The following is a 17,122-nucleotide window of genomic DNA, read 5'->3' as shown; positions in this document are numbered from 1 at the left end:
AGGCCACGGTTATGGGGCCGAGCACCTGCAGCCAGCGGGCACCATGGGTGCTGGGATGGGGAAGGCAGGCAGCTCCAATGCTGCCTGGCCAGGCGCCCGGACCAAGCAGGTCTCGTTGGTGCCAGGGGCATTCGCACCGCACAGGGCCCTTCACCACGGTCATGGGGGATGCTCCCCGCCATGGGCTACTGCTGGCGGAGGGCACCACCAGGCTGCAGCATCCATGGGCACCCTCTCCCACCTTGCTGCCCGGCGCTGCTCGCCCTCAGAAGAGCCCGCAGTCCTTCAGGTTGTTTTTGATGATGACGTCGGTGACAGCATCAAAGACAAACTGCACGTTCTTGGTGTCGGTGGCGCAGGTGAAGTGTGTGTAGATCTCCTTCGTGTCCTTCCGCTTGTTCAGGTCCTCAAACTTGCTCTGGATGTAGCTGGCTGCCTCATCGTACTTGTTGGCCCCTGCGGAAGAGGAGATGCTGAGCCACCAGCAGCAAGGGGCTACCCAAACTAACCCAAAGTGACCCAGAGACTCCTGCCTCTTGCCGAGCTGGGGCAGGCAAAGAGCACAGCAGCCTTTGTGCTGGCCCACACCAACCAAAGTGGCCATGCTTCAGCTTGGGTTCCCCAGCTGCAGCAGCAACTTCAAAACTGAATTAAAGCTGCTTTAGATCTGGATAAGCAGCCCCAAGGCAATTTAATAACGTTTAACAAACTCATTGCCTTCTTTAATTTGGATCCATCTTTCTAATCCCCCACGGAGCCCACGTGAACCTGCCGTCACACGGCAAAGCCGGGAACTTGGTCTCCGATATGCCAGTGCGCAGGCTCCAGCCAGCTTAGGAAGCACTGTGGGGGCAGGCAGGCAGCGGGTCACGGCTGGCTCCAAGGGGCCAGGACAGCAGTTGCAGGGTGCGTGGGGGCAGCTGGCCTCTGCACCGCCCAGTCCCCACTGATCCTGCAGTTCCCGCAAGCTCTGGTGTGGAGCCAGGCTCCCATTCACCCATCACCCCGGTGGCCAAGCCGTTCCCCAGGTCCTACCACCTGCAGGTCTCATTCTTTCAATCTGCCCTTCGAAGCTATTTTTTCTAAGCCTCTTATCATTTTTATCGCTTTCCTCTGGGCTCCCTCCAGTTTATCCACACGTTGCTCTGAGTGTGGACACAGATCTCCAGCTGCAGCCTTCCCACCTGACAAACCTCAGATAAAGCCCTCCAGGGTTGCTTCAGACCTGGCACCTCCACCCCTTTCTGCTCCACGTCCCTCCTACCCAAATCAATCTTCCCCTTCCCCTGAGCCAATGCCTGATTTGAGGCACCCCAAGCACCTCTGAACCCCATGAACCACTGTGGGCCACCTTGCTGCTCACAGTGCTGCTCTGGCCATGCCCCAACACTGCACAAGCTCCAAACCGGGGTGGCCATGCTCCCCCTGCTTCGAAGGCACCCGGTCAGCCCCGAGCTGGAAAAAGCCAGAGAATTTGCTGCCCTGAGTCCCAAGGACTTCTTGGCCAAGGAGACCACGTGGCTACCTGCTTCCTGCACTCCTGACCTAGCGTTCCTCCCCTACTTCCCCTCGCACAGTCCAAGCGTAGGAGAGCCACTGTCTCATCATTTCCATCACCAGCATCTCCCAGCTATGACCAGACAAGACAAATTTAGCAGTAAGTAAATCTCTGTCACTGATAACACTCCCTGGGCAAAGTACTGGGTCCCAGTGACTCTCTCTTCCCCTCCCAGGCTGCCTGGGCCTGGCAATGGAGGGGCCACTACAGTACCTGTGTACTCTGGGAAGCAGATGGTCAGGGGGCTGTGCACGATTTTCTCCTCAAAGAGGTCTTTCTTGTTGAGGAAGAGGATGATGGACGTGTCTGTGAACCACTTGTTGTTGCAGATGCTGTCAAAGAGCTTCATGCTCTCATGCATCCGGTTCTGGCAGGAGAGAAGGCAGAGACGTGGTATGAGCCACAGACGGACCCACACAGTGCGGCCACCCTGGGGCCAGCCCTATGAGCCACCAGCCCCAAATCTCCCACCTGTCCCATGTGACTGTGGGAGAGACACTTAGGGCCCTGGAGAACTCGGGCCAGGCTGGCCAGTGCCCTCAGGCTAACAGGAACCACTGGGAACTCAGGCCAGCTCGCCTGCAAAGTAGGTCACACCGCTGCCAGCACAGGGTGAGGGTCTCTAGTACCCCAGACATGAGCACTCAGAGCACAGGGTGATGGAGAGGGTACCCTAAAAAGAGGGGTGCTTGCAAGGGAACAGCCATTCCAACTGCAACGACGGCCCACCATGAGGGTCCAGTGGGCGCTTCTGGCAGCGCTGGTCCAGCTCTGATAAAAAACAGCCATCAGCCTGTTGTGAGGGCTGAAGGCAGTGCATCCCCCTCCTCCTTCAGCCCAGCATCCTCGGGTGTGGACAGGCCACGGCAGCCCATATGAGTGCCAGCACTGACCCAGGCAGTCACACAGCCCTGCCACAGTGCCAGTTCCCCCGCGGCACTGCCTGCAGGACACGATGGCCTCAGCAGCAACCCTGTGCCTTCCCCTCCACTCACCATCTCCTCATCTTCAGCCAGCACCAGGTCGTAGGCGCTCAGGGCCACGCAGAAAATAATGGCTGTCACCCCCTCGAAGCAGTGGATCCACTTCTTCCGCTCTGACCGCTGGCCGCCCACGTCGAACATCCTGCAGGACAGAGGCAGCGTCACTGCAGGCCCGGAGCTCGGCAGCAGTGGGCTGCGCAGCCCCAGGCCCAGAGTGTGAAGTGTCTGGAAGATGCCCTCCAATACCTGCTCCGGGGCGGATACTGCTGGGTTTTGCCACAGGCCTCCAACAGCCAGGCACGCGTTCAGCCAGCGACCCTCAGCTGGGGAGCCAGATTCACTCATACAAGTCGCTGCATTGCTAAACAGGATTAGAGGGCTGCTGCGCAACATGGCGTGAGAGGCTCGGAGGACTGACATCCCGCGGCTTTGAAAGCATGCTGACGCAGCACAGGTCGCTGCTTGTGCACCTCGCAGTCTGGGCAGTAGAGGATGCCCTGACTCCATGGAGAAGAGCCTGATAGCAGCATTGTGTCCTCTAGAGCACAGGACATTTCCAATCCCCCATCCCTGCAGAGCCAAGGGCAGCTCAGTGTGCAGTTTAACTGCAACGCAGGACAAGGCCCCTTCAGGAGCAGGAGCAGTGCATGCTGCCCTGCCAGAGCCCTGTGCTGCTGAGACCAGGAGCTTCCCATGCAAGAGCATCTCGCGCACCCTGGAGCAGGCTCAGCATCCTGGAGCAGGCTCAGCACCCTGCCTATGCTGACGCAAGGCCTGTGGCTGGGGCGGGCAGGACTACGCAGGCTGCCCGGATCATCTCCAGCAACCAACTTGAGGCTGCAGCCCAGAAGCCAGAGGCACACAGAGCCGTGGGGCTACAGGGCTATGTTTGGCAGGGTGGAGAGACTGTATCCCTGCAGGGACATAGCAATTCCACTCAAAGCATCTTGTCTGCCCCTACTACTATCTCCAAAGAAGCTGCTAAGAAGCATGCAGCCAGCATGCATGCAAAGCACAACTGTGCCAATGCGCAGTGCAGTACATGCAACAAGAATATGTGCAACAGAGCCAGACACCACTTCAGGACCAGAAGCTGGGCCCATGCTCAGAATTCGGTGGGCAAGCAAGCATGGCCATCCATCCTGGACTGTCAGCTCTACCTCAGGACACCAGCAGGGTGGTGAAGTGCCTGCAATGTTCCCTTGGGCCCTGTCGCTTTCATGACTGACTCTGGACTGGTCTGGAGGAGCTGTCGGACAGACTTGGTTGAGCCTGCCTAGCTTGGGGAGGACTGTGGCAAAGGTTTCTGCCCACAGCCTGGTTGCTGAGTGACTAATTCCCACCGGGACACATGATGGGGTTTTGCCTTGGAAACGGCCTGTGCCTGAGCTGCAATTATTTACTGCATGTTTTCAGTGTAAAATGACCTTGGTATGTGGGTTGCTATCAGGCAACTCCATACAAGCGGTGGGACTGGTTGCATCAGTCATGCAGCATCAGTCCTGGGCCCTGCTTGAGCAAGGAGCATTTCTGTCGGGAGACTCCTCAAACATGAATCCAGCCTGTTCCTGTGGCATCCTGGCTCACATACTGAACCCTTCTGCTATGGATTCCCATTACGGAAGTGATGTCATGGCACGCATCTGTTCCACCACATTTTTCCAGGGATGCCTGCCAAACGCTTCTACTCCAAATCAGTCCATCTCCATCCCACCTCTCCTCTCCAAGCTTGCAATGGACTGAATCCTCCCATGAGGTTGAGCCATAGGTGCTCGGAAGGTGTTTTTGAGAGCACTTCAGCTATTTTAGTGGGTTTCCACCCTCTGGTCACAGTCACTTCCTATCCCTGAGGACATCTGGGAGCAGCTTCCGTGAGCAACAGGGGCGATGAAGACCTCATCAGTGGCCAGCTCTTCACCACCTGACCTCCCATCCAGTGGCCAAACCCATCCTGCCTGCACACATTGGCCCAGGGAGCAAATCCAAGGGTGTGCTGCAATTGCAAGCCCATGACAGCAGTGTCTGTAGCACTGAGCACCCTGGCTTGGCTATCGCGTGCCACTGCTGTGGTTAACCCCAGGGCAGTAGCATGTCCCATTTGCTTTGCCCCCACTCCATCTCCCACCTCCTGGACCAGAGACAGCCGGGTTGGTGTGAAGGGTCAGCAGTGTTGATCTCAGCAACGATGTTAACAGCTGTAAGCATCTGCTTTTGAGCGAGAGGGTGATCAGCCCACAGCCACTCACACAGGGGCTTGATGACTACTGGCCAAACACTACAGGCAGCCCAGACAGGTCTTGCAGTGGGCAGCAAGCTGCAGCCATTCATCGGGGCCTGGTCCGGCACTGATCTAGCTTGGGAGCTCCACCAAAGAGCAAGACATCGCAGGGCAATGGGAGCTTTACTTGGCCTGGAGCATCATGCTGCAGCCTCCCATGCAAGGCAGAGCAGCGGGTCTGGTGCTGCCCTAGTCCCCAGGCTCCGCATTGGTTCTGGGTGTCAAGAGGCTGGGGGCTACTGTGCCAGCTCCCATGTGCAAACAGGATCTGGCCCCACAAGGGGAAGAGGGAGGAGGATGATTTTTGCCCAGGGGAGCTGGGAAGGGGTCACACTTACTTGAAATGCAGGTCCTTGAAGGTGAAGTGAGTCTCTACAATGCCGGTGGTCTTCACCCTGGTTCGCAGCACATCCTGCTGGGTGGGGATGTAGTCAGCTCGGGCTATCCTCTCCAGGTCATTCAGGTAGCTGACCAGGGAGCAGAAGGACACTACGTGAGCTGGGCTGGCTGCAGCTGTGGGGGCAAATCCTGTCTGTGCCCCAGAGTCACCCTGCAGCTCTGGGGCCCAGACAGAGAGACTGTGCATGGAAGTCAGGACAGGACTGCAGAGCTCAGGTAGGCATTGGCCCTGGGGGAACTACACAGCCCAGGAGACAGTGCAGGTGTCAGGCAAGCTGCCAGGGTAGCGAAGGGACACCTGGAAACAAGGGCTCGGTACAGACACAGGGGCTCTGGGAGCAGAGGGCCAGCACCAGGTGATGAGAACTGGGGCCAGCCCAGGGCTGGGGCAGGGGTTGTGTCTGGGGCTGGGGGCCTCCTCTGGGCTGACCAGGCCTTTTGTGTCGCATTAATGCACCCCAGATCACGGGGGAAATGGAAAGAGGAAAGTATTCATTGCTATGGCAACAAACCGCAGCGCGAGCGGAAACAATTTATGGCGCCGTGCCATTTATAGTCAAAAAAGACAAAGCCCTTCGTCCCAGGAGGAAGTGGGAGGCGCGTGCAGAGAGGGAAGGGGAGCAGGGAGGGCGGCGTGGTAACGTGCCAGTGCAAGACCACTGGCCAGAGGCTGCTGAGTGCCCCCACACTCCCCTCTGCCAGCATGGCCTGGGTGGCACGGGGCCCAGCTGATCCCCTCATGGCGACAGCAGCTGGGCAGCGAGTGCCCTCCGTTCTGCTCAGCGCTCCGGCCATGCTGAACCCCAGCGCCTGGCCAGGGCTTAGGAAGAGCCTCCTGAAACCCCAACAAAGTTTTGCTCCCAAAGCAGCGGCACTGGGGACCAGCTAAGTGCAGTCATGGGATCCTGGGGCTCTGGTGCTGCCTAGAAGGTCAATGCAAGTTTAAATTTCTCCAGATCAATTTGCTTTAATGGGGTTACTATAAACCAGCTCCTTTAAGACAATTAGGCCTGCACTAATCAGGGCCTTTGCAGCCCTGTAATCTGGTGAAAGCTGTGCTAAGCTCTGAGATGACAGATCTCTCTGCTGCAAGGCCAAGGGGATGGCAGGTGATAACTGGCTCTGATGCCAGCACAGCCACAAGCCACAGCAACAGGGAAACCCTCCAGCCGGCTCCTGTCTCTCCCCCCTGAGCAACAGGCCGTGCAAAACAGGGTGCAGAGCTCTTCATCCTTGCAGGCAACAAGCGCCATGGGTGACCTGGCCCATCGTGCCCAAGCCAGGTTGCCAAGTGCTGGAGCACCTTGCCACACAGCACAGGTGCCCAGCTGGGATCCTCAGCGGGTGACAGAGCATGGGGCCCAGGCGGCCGGCACACCACAGAGGGAGGGCACACTCTCCTTCGGCACAGCCTGACTGCACCTCCCCAGTGAGCTCAAAAACAACCGGAAACGTACTCAGCCTCCAGACGACAAAAAAACAGGAAATAAATGCTCAAGAGGCAGGGCAGAGGCTGTGTGCAGTGGCAACATCGCTCGGACCTCACACCCAGCATGCCACCACACCCTGTGGGGCGCCCCAGCCAGCAGTTCCCAGGCACATTCACCACAGTGGGCCAGCACCAGCCCCAGGTCCTCCTTGGTGCGAGGGACCTTTCCCAAGGTGCCTCCTGCAGCTTGGCACAGTGCAGCCAAGGGTTTAGCTCTGAGTTGAGGAAGGCTTGCAAACAGCAACCCTTCCACCTCTTGCATCCCAAACTTTTTGCACCCTGAATTGCTCCACGGAGGAGTTCCTGTGCAAATGCTCTGGCTTACTGCAAAGGGCTGGAAACGCAGCAAGGGAGGCCCCGGGGAGAAGCTGCAGCAGGGCTGGCCAGAGCTGGGCTCTGTGCAGGGCAATGCAAGGGGCACCTGTTCCCTAGGGTGCCCTTTGCTCCAGGATGCTCTGGCCATGAGCAACCGGCCCAGCCTCAGCTGCAGCCTGGCTTTGAACCTCACTAACCTTCAGGCTTTGCTCCAGAACAGTAGTGAAAGAGCCTCTGAACTTGCAGAGGAGGGTGACTTGTGCCCTCTCTCGTGGGTGAAGGTACAGGACAGTTGACAGGGCTGATACCCAGCACAGGCTGATGATGCACTGCAAAGAGCACCGCAACCGCAGCACCTTCTCCACACGCGGAGACAATACCGGTATCTTCCTCATTCGACAGCACAAAGTCACCGGCTCAGATCTCCCGCCAGCTCTGAACCCCCTTAGGCTCCCTCCCTTTGTCTGGACTGGGGACATCTCCCCTCTCTACCAAGCGCAAGGAACACATTCAGCCAGGCTTTGAAACAGCCCAAGCTCTGGGCAGATGTGCACAAGGGGCAAAGAGGAGTAAAACAGACTGGCTGGGTCCACCTGGAGCTAACACACACGGTAACAATCTCTTTATCATTCCCCCTTTGGCACCTTGCACAGAGATGACAGATTTTTCCGACCCAAGAAGCCCCTCTAGGGGGGAAGCGAAGACCGGCAGCCCCACATTTGGTGGCAGCTGGCTATTGTTCACCGGGGATGGAGGGCAGTGCGCACCGGTGGATTTGGATAAAGGGTTGGAGCAATAGCTCATTAGTATGAGTCAGAGAGGCCTGTTAATTAATACTTGTCCAACACTCCTAACATACTGAATGCTCCATAAATGCTATTATGATGATACTCAATTTGCAGATACTTTGACTGAAGATACATTTGCTCAAATTGTGTGTCTGACCTGCCAGACATTTGAAGGGTCTCTTGTGTCTCTAGAATAATAAATATCTAATAATTAGAGCTTACACAATATTCTGCATCCAGGAATTTGAAAGCTCTTCACAAAAGCTGGTAAGGCACTTTCAGCCTCATTTCACAGAAGGGGAGATGGGGATGCAGGAGCAACAGCCAAAACTAGAATCAGACACTGATTTACACACACACACATGCCCCCTTGCCTCCCCAAATTGCTCTCCTGTGCCTGTATCTCGTAAAGGAAAGAAAAGACAAGGAAGGAGAAGTCAGCAAACTTTTTCTGACACGCAGAAAAGCATTTCTTCTCCACAGCCATGGGATCTCAGCTCTGCACACAACTAGATATTGCCAGGAGGCAGCAAGGACGTGATTCCCGGACAAACTGAAAGATGAGGTTTTTAGAGCTCTTTCTAAACAATGGTTATCCGGCTCAAGTAAATGCTTGCATCTTATGTCACTCCATCACATTCACTTGTCATGGCTGAAAGTGGAGTTAAACTCTGGAATTCTGCATTTGATTAGGTACCAAGAGTTTTGAAGGCAAACAAAATAAGAGCTATTCACAGTTGCCGTTCTGAGCTCATTTATCCAGCAACACTGACATCCAGGTCACGATCTCCTCCTTTGCAAGCAACCTATCCGGATACTCTGAGACAGCTTCGCATGAGGTTTCCAGCACAAACCTGCCTGTGTGAGAGGATTGCCTATGCCAAGGCAATTGCTGTCTGCCATATGCTTCGGGACCCCACAGATGTGCCCAAGTGGTCTGTGTCCTGCTTAGGTTGGAGATGGGGAGGGAAGCACTCAGCAAGGAACCATCGCCATACCTGTTGGAAGGCTACGGTCGCTCACAGCTCCGGACCACATGAGGCCCACAAGCAGCAGGAGCTGCTGGCTCCAGGGCTGCACAGGCAGGCAGGAGAGGAGCCCCCAGAATGTATGCAATGCCTGCTGCAGATGTTTGCTATCCCCTGCGGGCAAGGCAGCTACCCCACAGCTCTAACACAGCAGCTCAGGACAAGCTAAACCTCAAATTAAGCCCCTAAAATTAGGGAGAAACCTCAGAGGCCATGTGGCTGACACAGCTGCAGGGGATAACTCCTAGCAGTTTCCGCTTCATACGCAAGCACCAAAAGCACCATCCTACTGAATCAAGCCACAGGGAGGGATGGGGAAGTGGCTAAGTGCTCACAAGGATGGGAGGAGAAAAACTCTGAGCAAATGCTTCACACCATTTCCCAGGACAGCAGATGCAGGATGGCTAACAGGGTCAGGGCAAGAGAGGAAAAACCTCAGTGTGCAAGCATGTAAGTGGGGGTCACGGTCTCGAAGAGCATACACAGGCACTGGTATTGCAGGTCAAGCAGCAACAGCTTTGGGGACTCGCATTTGGGGCAGCCCTGTATGACCACAGCTTTGCAAAGGGCTGGGGAGCGCAGAGCAAAGAGGAGGAGGTTTGCAGAGTGCTGGAGAAAGACCAATTGACCAGACTGGCATGTCCCCCAAGAGCTCCTAGGGTCAACCGAGGAAGCACAGCACAGCTCCTGGATGGAGTGTGGATGAAGCGCGGGCTTCACTGAGAAATCATGACGGCGACTGCTAGGAAAGATGGGGCTGACCAGGACGTAAGGCCAGGGAAAGGAGGCGAGGAGCTGACTGGGGAGGAACTGAAAGCAGCTGGGGTTGAACAAGGAAGCACAAGGCCAGAAGAAATCAGTCATGGGGGTTTCTTAAGGAGCAGTTCTTGTGGTGAAGTTTTATGCAACATTTTTCTCAATGACCTCAGCACAGAAGAGAGACCCGCTAGGGCCAAACGGGAGTGCCAGTGGTACCAAGGGAGGCTGTACTGGCTTGCGGACAGACCGAACAACCCCAAGCATGGTCAATTGCCTGGCCCATCACACATGCTCCCCATGCCATTCAGCTTGGCACCTCTTCCCTGACAACACGTTTTTTACTGACAGGGGCTGCTGGCTTGGGAATAGAGACCAAGAGAGCACCAGATCTCTAGACCACAGTGAGCCAGAGCTCAGTTTCAGCTGTGTGATACTGTCCAGGAATAATACTTTAGGCAGATTAACTTATTTATTAAACCTCTTCAGGGATAAACCAAACCAGATGCAGTCAATTTATGTATCTAAACACTAATTTGCCTGCTAATATGCAAATGCAATGCCAATTTCTTCCATATAAACTCAGGGGCCCTGGTGACAAAGGATACAGAGAAGGTAGAGATACTGAATGCCTTCTTTGCTTCAGTCTTTACTGCTAAGATCGGCCCTCAGGAATCCCAGGCCCTGGAGACCAGGGAGAAAGTCTGGAGAAAGGAAGACTTTCCCTTGGTGAAGGAGGATTGGGTTAGGGATCATTTAGGCAAATGCAACATTCACAAGTCCACGGACCCTGATGGGATATACCCACAAGTGCTGAGGGAGCTGGCAGACGTTATTGCAAGGCCACTCTCAATCAACTTTGAAAGATCATGGAGATCAGAAGAGGTGCCTGAGGACTGGAAGAAAGCAAATGTCACCCCAGTCTTCAAAAAGGGCAAGAAGGAGGACCCAGGGAACTACAGGCCAGTCAGCCTCAGTTCAGTCCCTGGAAAGGTGAAGGAACAGCTCATTCTGGACACCATCTCTAAGCATGTGAAGGATAAGAATGTGATCGGGAGTACTCAGCATGGATTCATGAAGGGGAAATCATTCTCAACCAACCTGATAGTTTCCTATGATGGAACGACTGGTTGGGGAGATGAGGGGAGAGCAGTGGCTGTTGTCTACCTTGACTTCAGCAAGGCTTTCGACATTGTCTCCCATAACATCCTCATAGATAAGCTCAGGAAGCGTGGGTTAGATGAGTGGACAGTGAGGTGGCTTGAGAACTGGCTGAATGGCAGAGCTCAGAGGGTTGTGATCAGTGGCACAGAGTCTAGTTGGAGGCCTGTAGCTAGAGGTGTCCCCCAGGGGTCAGGACTGGGTCCAGCCCTGGTCAACTTCTTCATCAATGACCTGGATGAAGGGACAGAGTGCCTCCTCAGCAAGGTTGCTGGCGATACAAAACTGGGAGGAGTGGCTGATACACCAGAGGGCTGTGCTGCCATTCAGAGAGACCTGGATAGGCTGGAGAGTTGGGCAGAGAGGAACCTCACCAAGTTAAACAAAGGCAAGTGCAGGGCCCTGCACTGAGGGAGGAGTAACGCCATGCACCAGTACAGGTTGGGGGCTGACCTGCTGGAAAGCAGCTCTGCGGAGAAGGACCTGGGAGTGCTGGTGGACAACAAGTTAGCCATGAGCCATCAATGTGCCCTTGTGGCCAAGAAGGCCAATGGTATCCTGGGGTGCATCAGGAAGAGTGCTGCCAGCAGGTTGAAGGGTGATCCTCCCCCTCTCCTCAGCCCTGCTGAGGCCACATCTGGAGTACTGTGTCCAGTTCTGGGCTCCCCCGTACAAGAGAGACAAGGCACTACTGGAGCGAGTCCAGCGGAGGGTTATGAAGATGATTAGGGGACTGGAGCATCGCTCTTATGAGGAAAGGCTGAGAGAGCTGGGCCTGTTTAGCCTGGAGAAGAGAAGGCTGAAGGGGGATCTTATCAATGTGCATAAATACCTAAGTGGATGGTGTAAGGAGGATGGGGCCAGACTCTTTTCATTGGTGCCCAGGGATAGGATGAAAGGCAATGGGCACCAACTGAAACACAGGAAGTTCTGCCTGAACATGAGGAAAAACTTCTTTGCTGTGAGGGTGACTGAGCACTGGCACAGGTTTCCCAGAGAGGTCATGGAGTCTCCATCCTTGGAGATATTCAAAAGCTGTCTGGACACAATCCTGGGCAACGTGCTGTAGGTGACCCTGCTTGAGCAGGGGGGTTGTACTGGATGATCTCCAGAGGTCCCTTCCAACCTCAACCATTCTATGATTTTTAAAAACATTCATGTGTGTCCAATTCAGGAATAAGGATCCCCAGGTCCTATTTGGAGGTTTTCACTGCACAATTTCAGGGCATCCTGTGGTGGTCAGGTTCTCCTCCCTCTTACAGACAGGGAAACTGAGGCAGAGGCAGGTGAATACCGCAGGCAGACTAGAGACAGAGACCCTCTCCCAGCACTCTTCTGCAAAGCATCCAAGCTGCAAAACACCCCGAGACCTTCTAATCCTGCAGCCAGAGCTGACCCTCTGCCCCGAATCCCCCTAACACTGTGCAAATGCTGAGTGCGCATCTGGCTTCCTCCAACAGTGAGTTCTCCAGATTATTGTGTGAAAAAGCATTGCCCTTTGGCTTAAATCCACAACTTGATCAGTTCAGTGAGTTCATGAGTCTGAGAAACACCACACCATCTCCCCCCACTAGCTGCTTATTTTCAGTTAAGTTTTTACATAGGCACTGGAACAGAAGTGCCTTAGTGCCCCAGGGAATGGAGGCCTGTGATTTAACCTCAAGTGAACATTTTGACAGCTAAGAAATCAACCTGAGGACTCAAAGTGAGACTGGATTCACAATGGGTTTTATCACTGGCTTCCAAAAACCCTTCTCCCGAAGCATGAACATTTGTAGGAGGGAAGCAGAGGTTGCTGCCGGGAGGACCCCACACCTACCCATGCCAGGGCCGCACTGCGCCACCGTCCCCATTCAGCAAGGCTGCAGCATCCCATGAAGCACATGGTTGTGGTGAGGGCTGACAAATCTGCTTTCGCACCACTGACAGAGTGAGGAAGAAAGTTGCCTTGCTGTAAACATCAGCCTCGAGGCACAAAGAGCCTCATTCAGGGCACAGCAGCCAGCTCTGCATTTCCAATGCCTCGAGGTATGTGTGTGCTGGCTGGAACATGCTCCTCCGGGAGTTTATCTTCTTTTCTCCCTGATTCAGCTGCCATTTCCAACCTCAGCTCCCAACAGCTGTGTTTTGCAGCACGATCTCACAGAGGGACAAGCTATTAAAAGCCTCCTGCTTGTGCCTCTTCCTGGGTAGTCACTGGTGGGTCAGACTCCGAACAGCCGAGGAAAGCATGGGGGAAAGGACTACACAAGCAGGTCCAACCATTATCCTCCTCTGAGGATGCAAGAGATGGCTGAAATGGCCATGTCCTCTTGGACAGGGCTCTCTGGATGACTAAAGATCTTGACCAACATGAATGGCAGGGCACAAGCATAGCAAAAGCTGCCTCTACCTTTCCTGGAGGTCCCCAGCAAATTCAAGCTACTTCTTCCCTTTGAACATGCTCGCTGCAATTGGACTCATGCGAGAGACCTTGCTAGTTAAGGAAGCTGGGGTCACCAAGTGAGCAGGTTGAGGTGCAGCAGCACAGGTTGTACTCCAGCGCTGCCGTGTCCCCAGAGAGGAGATGGGCTGCCCCAGTGTACACACACAGCTGAGCTGGGGGGATGACACACACCTGAACGGAAACCTGAGGCCAGCTAGCCAAAACCCATGCCCATGTCTGCCTCCCACCATACCTCTTGGTGCAAAAGCTTGAGGCTGACAGCTCCAGATGGGCACAGCACCACAGCTGGAGTGCAAGTGCTACAATGGCCACAGCAAGGCTGGAGAGCCCCATCCTTGGCAGTCAGGACTTTCCCTGTGCACAGCTGTCCACTATGTGGCCAAATGCCTTCTCATTTAAATAACCATAAGGGGGGGGAAAAAAAAACACAGGCAGCCTCAACCGGGAAGAACTTCAGCTTTAACTACCTCCTTTCAAGGCTCCACCAGCACAGACCGGACAATGTGTGGAAATACCAGCTGCATGAAGAAAACCTGCACCCAGCACAGAGAGAGAGTAGGGGACTGATCTTTGCAGCGAGGACAATCCTCATTTGGGGAGCTGAGATGCTGTAGCAATTCAGGGGCTCACGAGTACCTGCCAGGGAGAGCTGCTGACCGGGGAGCTCCCAGGCATGAGAGCATCCTGGCATGCAGGGATACTTAGGACAGTATCACTACTGATACAGGTGACCGCGGGCCACACAGCAGGTTGAGCAAAGCCCTGACCCCTCTCCCAGAGAGATGGAGGGCCGTTGAGAGAAGACCTAGGAGTGAAAGATGCTGCCTGCCGGGGCAAGAGCCTGGTTTGGGGCTACTTGCTGGCAAGCAGAGATCCAGCCCCAGGGCAGGGGGTGCCCAGCATCAGAAAAAAGCTGACTTTGAAAAGGCAGAACAAAAACCAGTATCTCCCCCCTCCCCCACCTCCTCAAATCCCAACTACAGGCAGGAACCAGAAACAACCTGCCAAATATGCTTGCTGATGTATGCCTGCTGATATATTGAACACATCAGGAAGTCCAAATCTAGGCAGCACCCTGTGCTCACAGGCAGTGCCAGCACGTTAGGCATGGCTGTAGCAGGACGCAGCTGCAAGGGTGAGATTGTGTTTGCCCAAGACAACATATGAAAGCCCAAGTTGTGTTGAAAGCACCTCAGTCCCTCTAAGATGGGGATGTTTCCCCAGCACCCACAGTTCCTTCACCAGCCCCACAGCTCAACAGAGCTCTGGGGGAATGAGGCACATAAATCCACAGGGACTGGCATCCAGCTGCCTCCCCAAAACCACCTCAGTGCCCCAAGGTTCTTCTGGTCACACATGGAGATCACAGATGTTAACTTAAAAATAAAACTCCTTTCCTCAACCTTGAAGCAGCAAAGGGGAACACTGTCTTCTGGCATGCAGCAAGAAGTTCAGATGTGCAAATACAACTCTTCTGTCACATTTGATAATTTACCATGACTCAGGCAATGGGGCATGACTAGTCCTTGGTGCATGTGAGCCCAAGTCCCAAACCTTGCAGGCCGTACCAGGAAAGGAAGGCTGTGGCGGTCATAGGCTAAGTGTGAGGACAGAAAGGTAAAAGTATGTTTAGCTACTGAAGCTCCGCTGATTGGTGGTAACTTAGCAAGTCACCACGAATCAGTTGCACAGCTCCCATGGATAAGCAAGGGTGGCTCAGGAGGCCCTGATGCCTGCTGTCCAGGCTTCTCTTTCCCAAAGCCAACCCAACAGCTGGAGCAGGCATCTACTTAACCGTGGCTCTGCTCTATGAGGAGCCGATGCTACCTGCTGTTCCCCTCTCACTTTTGCTGCATGAAAACCAAAACCTGCTGTGCAAATGAAGGAGCTGATGCACACAAGCCATGCGCAGAGCTTGTCACCACAAGCTGGATCCTACAGGGCACCCTTGGGTTCACTACAAAGCACACTGAAATGCTCCCCCGTGGCCAGGATCTTGTTTCACACTCAAAGACACAGCTGGAGCAGCAGGATCCCTCAAAGCACAGATTCTCCTCCCTGCACAAAGGTAACAGCAGCTCTGACTTTTAATGGCCCTTGCTAACCCCAAATTCAGGTTCATCTAAAAACATTTATTGGGACTTCAGAGACAAAGTCCTCTCCCTTTTTCATTCCCCCTTTACATCAAGATCCTTTTGAGGCAGGGCTGAGTTATGGTGGATAGGGGAGGAAACAGGAGAAGAGAATTAAGGTCTCAAAGGAAAGCGCTGCAGGATGTTTTCCCTGGAAAGGAGAGGACATGGCCGCCTGCCGGTTCTGAGAGACACTCTCACTGCATGGCTTTGCAGAGGGGCTGCTTTGCTTTCTAAACCGTGCTGCATCCCGGAGCAGCCAAATGGAATGGCCACCCCATGCACATCTGACAGCAGCTGCACCTTTTGCAGCAACAACCTGTGGCCTAAGTGTGAAGCACGGGCATGAAACTGGGGATGGGCAGGACCTTCAGGTCCTCTCACACAGAGACAGCAATCAGGGGCCTGAGGGGAAGAGCTGCGTGGGACCTGGGAAGAGTTGCCCTGGGAAAGGGCAGAGCACGTGGAGCTGCAGCAGGCTTGGGTTCCCCCAATCTCGCCTGACAGTGCCATCCTCTGGGCCACAGCGCCCCACGGGATGAGGAAACAGCTTTCGAAACATCCGCCTTCCCAGTTCTGTTCTGGCTCAGCCCAAGCAACGAAAAGGAAGTCACAGGCCTCACAGGCCTGACTTGCACAGGCCTCGTGTGCGTCACTGCTGCGCACCTCTCCCCCACACCCCATTCTGCTGTCCAACCCAGGCAGGGTCATTTCCCCAAACCCCAAACAAAAACAAACCAAATCCAACCTGGGTGCCACTGCTCTACAGCTGGTGTCCGGGGCGCCACACCATTCGGCACAGAGTGCGCAGTGCGGTGGGGGCAGGACAGAGATCCTGGCCCCCTCCTCCAGTCTGCCACAGGACTGCAGTGCTCCCGGGACTACATCTCCCTGGGGCAACACTCCATGCAGGAAGGTGGCAGGGCTCGACAGCAGTTCATGAACAATGTCCCATCTCCTCCCTTCCCGCTCAACGGAAGCAAGAGGGGAAGGAAGCAGGTCAGGAGAGATTTATACAAAGGCAAGCACACAGGGTGTTTACCTCTCTCTGGGTTACCTTGCCAACAAGCCCATCCTAAACTCATTCAACAAATGAGCTGTGGGTGGGAAAGGGAGGCTCAAGGCACTGACGCAGGTCCCTGCCGCTGCACTTTCTGCCTGTCCTTGCAGCTGGTTGCCAGCAGCCTGCAGGGAAGGCAGCAGCACTGAGAGCAGCTGCTGGGGCAGAGAGCCCTGGGAAAACCCAGTCCAAAATGCCCTGCTCCATGGTAACACACTGCCCCAGGGACAGGGAATCTGCAGGAGGGTGGCTGAAACCGCTGTGAATCTCAGATACAGGCTGAAGCACGTTCACATCATCCAATGGGCACACTAAAGACGACACTGCCCTGGGGAGTCAGCAGGCGCTGTCTCGGGTGGGCCCTGGTCAAGTTCCTTCGTGTCTGCACCGGGGCAGAAAGCACACAATCAGTTAGCACGGTTTGGCTAAGGGTCCTACCCAGACTAGTCTGCGAGGTCTGTCCCAGAACAGGCTCGGGAGCTGGCTTTGCTGCCAAGAGAGCAGGACTGCAAAGGGAGGAAGAAGGGGGCTTTTTCAGGCTGGTCCCATGGGCGCTGGAGAGATCCTCCCTGTGGGGAGGCAAAGCAGTGCCGGGACTGGAAAGAGGAGAGTCAGCTGGAAGTGCTGCCAAGGGCACCGTGCCCAGAGGCACCAGGACAGATGCAGGCTGCGAAGCTGCAGGCAGGCTAGAGCCCTTTGTGGGAGCAGCAGCGCAGGTTGACTGCGATC

General features: G+C 55.0%; 1 protein-coding gene across 1 annotated transcript in view; it reads right to left on the bottom strand.

Annotated features, from left to right (window-relative positions):
* The window catches only part of GNAI2 (G protein subunit alpha i2), a 63,243-nt gene that overhangs the window by 1,154 nt on the left and 44,967 nt on the right, over nt 1-17,122 (bottom strand). The window contains exons 5-8 of the mRNA XM_067303680.1: nt 5,158-5,286; nt 2,554-2,683; nt 1,772-1,925; nt 242-456 (exon numbers count right to left, since the gene is read on the bottom strand). Of these exons, the coding sequence (XP_067159781.1) occupies nt 266-456; nt 1,772-1,925; nt 2,554-2,683; nt 5,158-5,286 (604 nt within the window). The 3' untranslated portion in view covers nt 242-265. The remainder of the gene's footprint in view (nt 1-241; nt 457-1,771; nt 1,926-2,553; nt 2,684-5,157; nt 5,287-17,122) is intronic.

The sequence above is a fragment of the Apteryx mantelli genome, chromosome 12 (assembly GCF_036417845.1).
Source record: "Apteryx mantelli isolate bAptMan1 chromosome 12, bAptMan1.hap1, whole genome shotgun sequence".
Taxonomy (NCBI): Eukaryota; Metazoa; Chordata; class Aves; order Apterygiformes; family Apterygidae; genus Apteryx; species Apteryx mantelli.
The sequence above is the reverse complement of the archived record's forward strand: the minus strand, read 5'-3'. Positions and strand labels throughout refer to the sequence as shown.